Source organism: Sciurus carolinensis, chromosome 19 (genome assembly GCF_902686445.1).
Source record: "Sciurus carolinensis chromosome 19, mSciCar1.2, whole genome shotgun sequence".
NCBI lineage: Eukaryota > Metazoa > Chordata > Mammalia > Rodentia > Sciuridae > Sciurus > Sciurus carolinensis.
The window spans coordinates 15,436,353-15,448,468 of NC_062231.1; the positions used below are offsets into that span (position 1 = coordinate 15,436,353).

General features: G+C 41.1%; 1 protein-coding gene across 14 annotated transcripts in view; it reads right to left on the bottom strand.

The window, feature by feature from the left end:
• Positions 1-6,452: 6,452 nt before the first annotated feature.
• The window catches only part of Setd5 (SET domain containing 5), a 74,184-nt gene continuing 68,520 nt past the window's right edge, over positions 6,453-12,116 (bottom strand). For all 14 annotated transcript variants that reach the window (XM_047534608.1, XM_047534604.1, XM_047534605.1 and 11 more), the window contains 4 exons: positions 9,545-9,843; positions 8,361-8,494; positions 7,805-7,893; positions 6,453-7,496 (listed from right to left, as the gene is read on the bottom strand). In XM_047534608.1, coding sequence (XP_047390564.1) covers positions 6,888-7,496; positions 7,805-7,893; positions 8,361-8,494; positions 9,545-9,843 — 1,131 coding nt within the window. In that variant the 3' untranslated portion in view covers positions 6,453-6,887. The remainder of the gene's footprint in view (positions 7,497-7,804; positions 7,894-8,360; positions 8,495-9,544; positions 9,844-12,116) is intronic.

A 12,116-nucleotide genomic window follows, 5' to 3' on the forward strand; every position in this document is an offset into this window, starting at 1 on the left:
TAAACTTCTTTTGGAGGTACTGGGGATGGAACCCAGAGGCACTCTGCCACTAAGCTACATCCCTACCCATTTTTTAAAAAAAATTTATTTTTAGTTTTCAATGAACCTTTATTTTATTTATTTATACATGGTGCTGAGAATTGAACCCAGTGCCTCACACATGCTAATCAAGTGCTCTACCACTGAGTCACAACTCCAGTCCATCCCTATCCATTTTTGTCTTTAAATTTTGAGGCAGGATCTCACTAAGTTGCAGGGCTGAACTCGAACTTGCAATCCTCTTGCCTCAGCCTACAGAATAGTTGGGGTTATAGATATGTGCTCCTAAGTGTGACAACATTGTATTTTGGAGTCTATTCTTTCTCCAGTGTGATTTTTTTTGTGCTTCTGTCAAAGATTAAGTGCTGCATAAGCATATGCTTCTGGGCCCACTATTCCATTGATCTACATGTTTGTTTTTATGCTAGTACTACGGTTTTTGATTACTATGGTTTTCAAATAATTTGAAATCATAAAGTGTGAGGTCTCCAGCTTTGTTCCTCTTGCTCAAGGTTGCTTTAGCTCTTTGGGGCTTTTGTGGTTTTAAAAGAATTTTAGGATTTTCTATTTCTGTGAAAAAATGCCTCTGGAATTTTTATATGGATTGCACTGAACACTGTAGACACCTTTTAGTAGTAAAGGTGTTTTGACAACATTGATTCTTTTAGTCCATGAATATCCATTAATGTGTTTCTTCCACCAATGTTTCAGTTATCAGTGTACAGATATTTCACCTCAATAGTTTATTCCTAAGCATTTGTTTCTTATACTACTGTAAATGGGATTTTCTTAGCTTGTCAGTGTATAGAAATGAGTTTTAAAGCTGATTCTGCATTCCTACCAGAAGTGAGAGTTTCTGTTATTACATACTCTTATCAGTAAAGGTGTTTTTCAGTTGGGATTTTGGCCATTCTAGTAGGTGTACAGTGTTATCTCATTGTTTAAATTTGTAATTGCCTATGGATAGGTATTGCTGAACATCTTTTCATATGCTTAATTGCCATCTGATCATCTGCAGATGGTTGGTTCAGATATTTTGCCTGTTTTTAAACTGGGTTCTTTTCTTATCATTGAGTTTTCAGAGTTCTTTGTATATTTTGGATAATGGTCCTTTATCAGATGCTTTTGCAAATACATTTCCTCCACTTTGTGGTTTAGTGGTTGTCTTTTTTTTTTTTTTTTTTTTTTTTTTTTTAAACACAAAGCAATTAAGAAACATGGGGGCTGGGGATATAGTTCAGTTGGTGGAGTTCTTGCCTCACAAACACAAGGCTCTGGGTTCAATTCCCAGCACCACAAAAACAAACAAAAACCAAAAAGGAAAACATACCTATTTCTCTCTATATCTATGAACCTGATTCATAGTTTCCAGTCTGGATTAATTTCCACTTTCCTTTGTGTCGACCTCCAATTTGTGGTACAATATATAGTTAGTGATTCCACTCCCACCCCCCACTTTTCCTAAGACAGGTGTGTCTTGCTATGTTGCCCCAAAACTAATCTTTTTTTTTTTTTTTTTTTTGTGGTGCTGGGGATCGAACCCAGGGCCTTATGCTTGAGAGGCAAGCACTCTACCAACTGAGCTATCTCCCCAGCCCCCAAAACTAATCTTGAACTTGAGTTCAAATGATCCTTCTGCCTCAGTTTGAAGTGGATGGCACTATGGATGTGCACCACAGTGCCCAGCACATTTTTAAATTTAATTAAGTCCAGCCTGCCAAATGTCTTCCATGGATCATGCCTTAAAACTGTTGTATTTAAAAAGTCACTATCAACCAAGGTTATCTAGATTTTCTGCTATTTTATTTTCTAGCACTATTAATAGTTTCACTTTGTATGTGGATGTGCAGTTGTTTCAGCTCCCTTTGCTGAAGAGAATATTCTTTCTCCACTGTTTAACTTTTGTTCCTTGTCAAAGGTCATATGACTGTATTTTTATGGGTACATTGCTGGCCTCTTATTCTGTTCCAGTGATCGATTTGCCTACTGTTTTGCTTAAACCACACCATCTTGATTACTACACCATCTTGATTACTAGAAGCTTAAGTACTGAAGCTTTACAGTAAATGTTGAAGTCAGGTAGTGTCAGAATTAGTTTAAAATTTTGGAATGAGTTTGTTGATTTCTGTTTGCTTCCTGCAGAAATTACAAATTTGTCCCAAATTTCCAAAATTGTCAGTTTGGCTCTGCTTTAACTTTTTAATTTAAAAAAATTATAAAATGGGAATACCTGCCCCAATATTGTTATGCATGAATGAGAGAAATGAGCACATAAATGGGATAGTTCTGGAAATTGTGAAGTAATGTGCCACTGTTATGATGGTTTAGTTCCTTAACACTGTTCAGCTTTTCAGGTTTCTATCACATGAAAAGGAAAGCGCTTAGCAACAGGTATTCAATAACAATAGTCAACAGACCAATTCCTCAAGGCAGTTGATTATCATACCTTCCTATTCTCAGTGGTCCCATAGAGCTTAGCACACAATGGGTATCCTGTCAATGATTATGAAAAGGAAATAAAAGCCTTCCAACTGGGGCAGAAAACAGACTGGTCTATTAATTGTCAGCAGACCTGTGGTACCATAGAGTTGAACATGGCACTAAGCCTCAACTCTCATCTGTAACTTGTAGCTTCGGGCTTGCTTTCTTCACAGAATTATAAGGCAAAATAAAATGAACACGAAGCTACTTTTTCTCTTTACCTCACTCAGAATTTGGGTAGGTATTTCTAAGGCATCTTCTCCATAATGCCCCAGGAATTGATTACTTTTGAAGGTCCTTAAAGAAAAAAATAGCACAGACAGAGAAACAACATGTATCCCATTTGTTTACAATAAAAAAAAAAAAAAATAAAATAAAATAAAAAAAAAAGAAAAAAATAGCATTGTCATCTTTGAATCTCTTATGTACTTATAACAAAACACAGTCTATCATAGGTACTCAGTAAATATTTTTTCAAACAAATGTTAGAGCAAAATACTGCCAATCTAATCCACTGGCAAGTCCCACTGCATAACTGTAAAACTTACCTTGATTTCAACTACTTCCTTTTATCCCCATTATTACCATCTTAGTAGAAGCCACAACAGAATTGTTGCTTGCTTGAACAGCTGCTATACTTTTCAAACTGGTTTCCCAGCTTTTGTCTGTCCTTCCAACAGGATCAAATCGAAGTAATTATAAATAAATAAATAAATAAATAAATAAATAAATAAACACAATGAAGCAACCTTCAGACCATAAAATTAGACCATGTCACTTCTGCTTAAAATTCGGCAGTACTCAGAAGGCAGATTCTTTAAATTAAACCTGCAAGGCTCCACAATAAGGACCCAGTAACTTGCCAAATCCAACTTGCCACCTACCTGTTTCTATAAATGCAGCTTTACTGGACCACAGTCACATATTGTCTACAGATGCTTTGTACTGCAATAAAAGAGTTGAGTAGTTAAGACAGAGATCATATAGCTTGTCCAGCCTAAATATTTACTATCTGGCCCCTTATGGAGTTTGCTGGCCCTTGCTCTATATGATCTGACCTCTCTCTCTAGTTTTATTGGCTCTTCCATCCTGTTTCTCAGGTAGAAAACCAAGCCTTTTCTACCTTAGAGTCTTTGCACATTATGATCTAACTGCCCAGGATCATCTTCACTCACATTGTCCCATGACTGCTTTCTTATCATTCAGGTCTCAGTTTCAGTGTAGCTGACCAACCAGACTGGAATGGTCCTTTCAACTACCCTAGTCACTTATCTATTAAAGGTTCTGGGGATTGTCTCCAGGGTCTTGTGCATGTTAGACAAGTATTCTACCACTGACTAAGCTACATCCCCAGTCCTGGTACTTAAAAAACATTTTTACTTAAAAGATTTTTTGGAGACAGGGTCTCAACTAAAATGTACATTTAGAATTAGCCAGTTGGATTTAGTTTAGGTGAGTCCAATTTTGTTGGCAATATTCCAAGTATTGTAACCAGGAGTTGAACATATTTATTTCTTCATCAGGTCTGATCTGGTATTGATCTTGGTTGGCACTATCAATGTCATAGAGTTTCTTCACAGGCTGATTAATCTGGTGCTGTTGGCCTTGATACTCAAAATGAACAAAAGAATGCTGTCATCTTCTATCTTCATCATGGCAGACTCAGTGGTCAGAAGAACTTGATAGCATAGTGGCCAACCTTGTTTCTGCTAGTGGCACTCTGCCAGGGGTATGTGGGCTGCCTCTGGAGCCATATTGTCACAGGTAATGTATGAATCTTCTTTTCTGCTGTGGATGCCTTTTAGCACTACCTTCTAGGCCTTCAAAGCATTTGTTTTGGATATGGCTTTGGCAAGGGCAGGAGCTTCCTTCTTTACTTTAGATGTCATCTTGGTAAAAAAGGATCCAATACCATAGTAAAGACTATTAATTATGTACTAGTTTAGTTCTTTCCATCATTAGAATATAAGCTTGAGGAAGAGATCTTAATTTGCTCACCTCAACCACTATTTTAATCAGCATAATAAGCTTAGCACCACAAATCATGCCCAGTCTTATTTTTGAATGAGAATGAAAAAAGCCAATTGATATGTGCTAAATAGATGAGGTAAAGGCCAGGAAAACCATGCCAGCTCAAGGACGATTCCAAAAGTCAGCTCCAATGTGGCAGACTTGCCTTAACACTGGCCTGACCTCATCATAAAAGGTCAGAGGAAGATGAGTATTCCTGGCCCCATTAGGGGCAAAACTCTTATTGAGCGCATATTCTCCTGAATGTGGGTTCACCTTGCTCTTATTAGGTAAGGACAACACTGGGAAAACCAGGCAAGGTCAGGTGACAGGACTAACAAAGAAGTTCTCAACTTTATTATGGTTAAGAATTTTATTATCAAAATTATTACATCTCTTGTGAAAGTTCAAATGTTACAGCAAGGTGTAAACACTCCACTTGAGAAAGAAGTGAAACTTCTTCCCTTCCAAGAGTTCCCCCCACCCCCCCGCCCCCACCCCCCCTAGAGGTCTGGTCTTGACAGCACCCTGCCCACACAGAGTGGCTGGGGTCTCTGCACGTGCCAGGCAGGGTGAGGGCCGCCTGCCCGCTGGCCTCTCCCCTTGGTTAATAGCCAAGGGGAGAATGCAAACCCCAGCCCAAATGGAGAGACATTTACATACGTTTTATATAATATACAAAGAAACCGGCATCCCAGGCAACATGATTTCCACTCCCAACGCTCTCCCAGACTGATGGGTTTGTGGGGGAAACAAAAAGAAAAGTACTCTGCTGAGCTTTCAGCATTGAAATAAAAAAAAGATCTCCCCTCATTTGAGCAAACACCTGATTTCAATTTTGAAAAGTGAAATTTTGTAACAGTCACACACAAAGAGAGAAGACTGTGCATATGATAGTTGTAGGACAGGATAGAAAAGAAAGGGATGCAAGAGGCTGGTTAAAAAAAGGAGAAAACAAATTAGAGGGAAGGAGGGGGACTCACAGTATTATCTTGTCCAAAAGAAAAGAAGTAAGGTCCACTGCAGCACCAGGGATCACACCTGTCATATACTCACTACCCCTACCATGGTTATAACTGAATACAAAATTAGATAAATAAAAACACGCCGGATATTACAGTAAACAAGTGAAAGAATAAGCTGGCAACCGTATGGAATTTTAAAAGATTGTGTACCCCACCTGGGCTGGCTCCAGGGCTCCTCCAGGGGTGTACAACAGGCACAATGCACTGATGGGGAGAAGCCAGTCTGCTCTCGTCTCTCATCCAGAACAGTGTTAGGGCTGTGGGTGGCTTGCTAACTCCCTCACCGGCCCACTCTCACATAAGCATCCCCCAAAGAAACGTGGGGCAGGCCCACACACAATCACAGTCCTGTCGGTGCCACTCCACAAACCTATCTTCCCATTCTTACCCTGCAAGTCACAAGTGCATGCTCCCCAATCATGGAGGCGGTCCTGCTCATGGGATCGTCAACTCCTGATTAGTTGGGAGTAGAAAAAAATAAAATTCAAAGAAATCCCAGACCACCTGGGATTCTTCCTAATCAAATCTATTGCCAAAAGCTGTTAAGTAGCAATGTAATTGGCCCATCTCACTTCTCATTCCGCTTCTGTCTACTTACTCCATGGTTACTAAGCTGTGTAACAGCTTGGGAAGGAGGAATAGGAGATTGTCTGCTCCCAAATAATCAAGAGCTGACCACAAGCTTGTCTTCAGAAAGCCAAGCTTCCCTCAGTCGGAGCAAGATCCAAGCTTTACTATCCCTGCCTATTTTCCTGGTGATTTTAAGACAAAGGTAGGGAGTACACTTGGTGGACACACCTTGGCCAGATATCTGCTTTTGGAATGGTTGTCTTAGGGTGAACATTAACATACCTACCTTTATTTATTCTTAAGTGCATAAAACCCTAACACTATTCAGATGGCTTGGGGCTTTGAGATTGGCTCTTTTCAATTTTTTTCCTTTGAAACAAAAACTTTTTTTTTTTTTTATTTAAAAAGATGTCCTCACTGCACAAGTGACTACAGGCTACAGGCAAGGATGGGAGACAGAGGCTTCAACACAACTCATTGCACTTAGAACCGTTACTAACCAAAACACCATTTGCTTGTCAACAATGTACCCTTAACAGCAGGGAGAAACTTCTTTATAGTCTCTGCTTCAGACAAGATTTACATCTTTCTCCAAGGCCAGAGGCCAGTTGCGACCACAAGTCTTGTTTCTTGTCGACCAGACCCAATCCTCTGGCATCCTGTACCCCCTCCTCCAGCAATATGCTCGGCCCAGGTTCCAGAGGCAGCTGGAAGGAAGCAGCTATGGGCTTGTTCAGTTCTGTTTGCCCATGTCCAGAAGCCCTAGGAAAGTCCTGTCTGAGTCTTGACTCCTGAACCCTGCAGTGGCTGGAGTCGGTACTGGTGTACACTCCCACTCCCACGGTGTGGGTAGTGCTGTGAATTGGAAACCGCAGATACCCTGGAGGCCTGGTAGGCAGCGGACTGCCCAGCACTGGGCAGACTGATAGTCCGTAAGTCTGATGGCAATGACGACCTAGAGTTCTGAGGAAAGGAGGTGGAACTCAGAGTTCCTGTGCTGGACTGAGAAACCGAGTCTGAGGTTGGCGAGTCTGAGGGGCCCTGTGGGGTAGGGCTAGCAGCACTAGAAGGACAGCTCCTCCTGGGAAGATTGCTGCCAGTGCTGTTTCCAGAATGTGGCTGGCTGCTATAATACCCTGGTGTCCCTGTAAATGGGGCCAACGAGTCTGTGGACACAGGGTGGGCAGGGCTGGGATAGGACGCAGAAGAGAGGGATGATTCAGAAGAACCGTGAGAAGGGGGGTTTCCAGGTCTCAGTGCAGTAGTTCGATAACTGTATCCTGGAGATTGGGTGGGATGTCCTCTAAAGGGAGAGGAACTCTGTTGAAGGAGACTTTGTGATTCTGTCCGTGGACTATCACACTGCAGGAGCTAGAAAGAGTTGGGAGGAAAGCATAAGGAAGTGAAAAAGTCTCTTCAATGGCTTGTGGTTATTCACATTTTTAATCTTTTATTGGGGGGGGGGGGTACTAAAGGCAGTCAACTGGTGGTCTCTGATCACCTTATTTACTTTTCTGGTATGATTTATACCTGAGGGAAAGCAGATGACAACTTACTTCCAAGCCTGCTGAGATAATGCCAACACACCAGCATCTCCTGTACAGGATGGCTTGGATCACAAAACATTCAGAAATGAGAATATATTCCTCTACCCAGAGATCAGCACTTTCTCAGCTTACCTGGTAGCTGTATCTGGAAGGGCTGTAAACAGTTGCTCCTTTGGAGAGTGCTGAGCTCAATGTCTCTGAGCCTTCTCCATCTGCAGGGTCTAGAAGGTATCATAATATCAACTTGGCTTCTCAGAGCAAGAAAGAAAACAGCCAAATCACCAATGCCATCACCAACCCATGCTGCTCTCTATGACAAACTGAGTGAGTGCAGCATGCCAGAAGGGCAAAAGGAGTGGTTAATTATGGGCTATGTTTTAAATGCCTGATCTGATTCCCGTCTCCTTCATTCTCTTCATCCTTCATCGAGGTGGAGCTCCAGGAATTTGGAGAGATGAGAGTTACAGAAAGGTATCCCTTGGGAAAAAAGAGCAGACAGAGAGCAAGCAATGCTAGACCTTATAAATGATGTGGCCCTAAAGAGCAAGACTGAGCTGGAACCTAGTATACAGCAGAGCCCAAGTGTGTCAGAAACTGGCTCACCTCACCCTAGCATTTGGCATAAATCGTGAAGAGCCTAGCTCATGTGTCCTTCAACCTGACTGACAGCAGGTGATCATGGGCTCACCTGAATCTTTCTCAGTGATATTACTCTCCCACGTGGGAGAGGGCTCTCCTTTTTGGGCCACCCTCACACTGCTTCGGAGGACCTTAGGGATGCTCCCTCCTTCTCGAAGTCTTTCTACTGACGTGGGAACCATCCTGCAAAGGTAAGAGGGGCAAGTTTAATCCAGAGGACTTATGAGACAAGAATCTAAAACAAATGAAGTTCTCACATAGGCTGTACAATATATCCTCTCAAAAAATCACTGCCTCAAACCATGTCAGAGTGAAAAAACAAAACAAAACAAAAAAACCCCTTAAGGATGAAGAAATAAAGGGAAAAGATGGTTTAAAGATATCAACTTTTAAAATCTCCATTTTGAAATGATAAATTTTCTCCTCCAAGAAATCATGTGCCTGACAACTAAGTAGCAGGTTTCTTAAGGAACATAATCATTTGAGCCACATATTTTTCTTTCTCAGACTCATTTCTTCAATTTAAGATGTCTGTGTTTCATTCTCCATTTTACTCTTTGAGATTCAGATATTGTCACCAGTATTATTTGCTACCTTTTTTTTTTTTTCTTTTTCCCCATATTGGAGATTGAACTCAGTGGTGCTCTATTACTGAGTTACATCCCCAAGCCCTTTTAATTTTTTTTATTTTGAGACAGGGTCTCACTAAATTGCCTAGGCTGGCCTTGAACTTGTGATCCTCCTGCTTTAGACTCCTAAGTGGCCAGAATTATACGTGCTCGACACCACACCCAGCCTATTTCCTTTTCTAGTGCTCTCCCCTAAACCAGACGAGTTCTTTTAGAATGTTCTGTTGCTCTGTATATGCTAGCTGCATGGAACAGAGACATCTGTTATTAATTCAAATGGAACTTGGCTGGACGCCTTACTTACCTTTTGTGTGAACTGAGAAAATAGGAGAGGCAGTGTTAATGCCCACCAAATAAAATAGTTATGGGCATCCACAACTTTTGTTGTCCAAAAGTGCTTCTCCATAGGCTTGCTGGTAATTCTTTGCTTCTGTATGGCTAAAGGATATAGCTAACACTATTAAATTAGCTGAGCAGGACAGATGGCACTCCTAGCTGTACTCTTAGATAAAGTGCTCCCATATACTTAATGTCAAATTGGGAATGATCCTAAAGGTATATTCCCCTCCTGAATTTAACTATAAAGTATCAAATATAAACTTACCACCTACTACTGATATTCTCTTGAGGTCTGCAGTGAGATGAAGTGCCTCTGGATTCTGATGGGCTTACTGCCTCCAAATGGGACATCGAGGAATGAGATGGGGAGAATTTTTTATGAGGGGATGATGGGGTTCGGGTTGAGGATCCCTGCACACCATGGGCACCAGTGTCAGAAACAGAGTTACTGTTGCTTTGCCCAGCTCCTGCAGACTTGCTTTTGCTCTGTGCAGAGTCTCCTCCCCCACCAGCAGAATTCTCCTTGGCTTCTTGTTTCCGTTTTCGGTACTCCAGTAGGGATACCTAGAAAGAAAGAAACAGTACTCTAGCTGGACACCATTAGTGGAGCACTAGCAATGGGGAAAGAAGATGGACTGGTCAAGCCATCCAAATAAAGCAGGCACCAACCCTGTCAACTTTTTCCAGGTGTGACAGATATGAGCACAGTTACAGATTTGAGACAGAAATCAGTAAGGGGAAGTGAACATTCTAGAAGACACCATTTTTGAAGAATAGTATTTACCAAGTAGACTGCAACCTTTTTCAGGAAAACTTGTGAGATTACCACTACACATCACAGAAGTGTACTATCATAGTTATTTGCAACTATGGGAGCACCTAGTAAAGGGAGAACAGACATGAGGAATGCTTGTGTAGTCTGAGAAAGTCTCCCAGGTGATCTTAAAAAAAAAAAAAAAAAAAATATATATATATATATATATAGAGAGAGAGAGAGAGAGAGAGAGAGTGAGCGAGAGAGAGAGAGAGAGAGAGAGAGAGAGAGAGAGAGAGCGCGCCATGCTGAGAACTGAACCCAGGGTCTTAAGCAAGCTACAACTCTACCACTGAGCCTCATCCCCAGCCCCTTTTTTTGAGGTGCTAGGGATTGAATCCAGAACCTCACACATACCAGGTAAGCACTCAACCAGTGAGCTACATCTCCAGTTTTTTATTTTTTATTTTGAGACAGGGTCTTGCTATGTTGCTGAGGCAGGCCTCAAACTTGTGATCCTTCTGCTTCATCCTATAGCATCGCTTGGGATTACAGGCCTGTGCCACTGCACCAGATGCTCAGTCCTTTTAAAATACTAGTGTGATGCATGGTCTTGCTAAATTGCTCAGGCTGACCTCAAACTTGGGATTCTCCTGCCTCAGATTCTGAAGCAGGTGGTATTAAAATTATGTGCTTCCCAGGGCCCTGGCCTTCCAGGAGATTTTTTTTTTTTTTTTTGCAGTGCTGGGGATCGAACCCAGGACCTTGTGCTTGCAAGGCAAGCACTCTACCAACTGAGCTATCTCCCCAGCCCCTTCCAGGAGATTTTGATGACTGTTGTTCACTGGCTATAGATCTGGAGAGACAGATGTTGAAGAAATGTTCCAAGGTTTTAAGTATGCTCAATTTTTCAAGACATACATAGGGATTTAGTATTATTTGTCTCACAAATAGAGACACTAGAATAAAAAGAGAAGAAATTATTTCCAATTTATAATTTAGTCAGGTTAGCTCTAGAAAACTTACACATACTTGGAAACTTCTCCAATGCCCCCATCACCTGCCTAATCCTTACTCATTCTTTCTTGACTGCCACAATAGATCCCATTTCCTGCCTCCCTGGCACATTCCTCTTTGCTGCTGCACCACGCCATGCTTATGTCATGTGCTATATAGTGCCTTGTTTATTCCTGAATATATCTTAAGTTGTATTATGGGAAAGACCAAGTTTATTTGGCTATTAAACAAAACTTTTTTAACAGCACAGCTGAGTGTGCTGGTGCATGCCTGTAATCCCAGCAGCCTGGGAAGCTGAGGCAGGAGGATCACAAGTTCAAAGCTAGCCTCAGCAACCAAGTGAGACCTTGTCTCAAAATAAAGAGGGCTGGGAAGTAGCTCAGTGTTTAAGTACCCTGGGTTAAATCACCAGTATAAAAAACCAAAAAACAAAACCCCCAACGCAGCACAAAAACTTGGCATACTTCAGGTGCCCAATACATTTCAGAAATGTTTCTGAAATAATAAATAATGATTTCAATCACCTTTGTGCATAATAAATAAATGCAATCAGAAGTTCACGTTATTTTTTTTTCTGATTGTCAATGCTGTTCATGCCACAGTGTTTGAAACCCATTACTTTTTTTTTTTTTTCAGGGCTGAGGACTGAACTCAGGGCCTTGCATGTGTAAGGCAAGCGCTCTGCCACTGAGCTAAATCCCCAACCCCTGAAACCCATTACTCTTATTCAAAATTACCTGTTTGTGTTTCCTACTCCTTCTATTCCCTAAGGTTTCTTACTTTTCTGTCCAAGTGTAAAAATAGGAACAGTAAAGATAATTTTATACATGCTTTTCTATACATAATCTTAGAAAGAAGCCAGTAATAATAAATTCTGATAATGTGCATCACTGTAATAAAAATGTAAGAAGCCACTAAGCTAAACTGCAACAATCATATACTTTTACCACACAGAAAATCCAGCATCATTAGCCCTGAACAATAAATTCGAGTTACTGTGAAAGCCCCAAAATACTCCCATGCATTTCCAAATGTACCTAATTGAGAACCACTGATACCAAAAGCA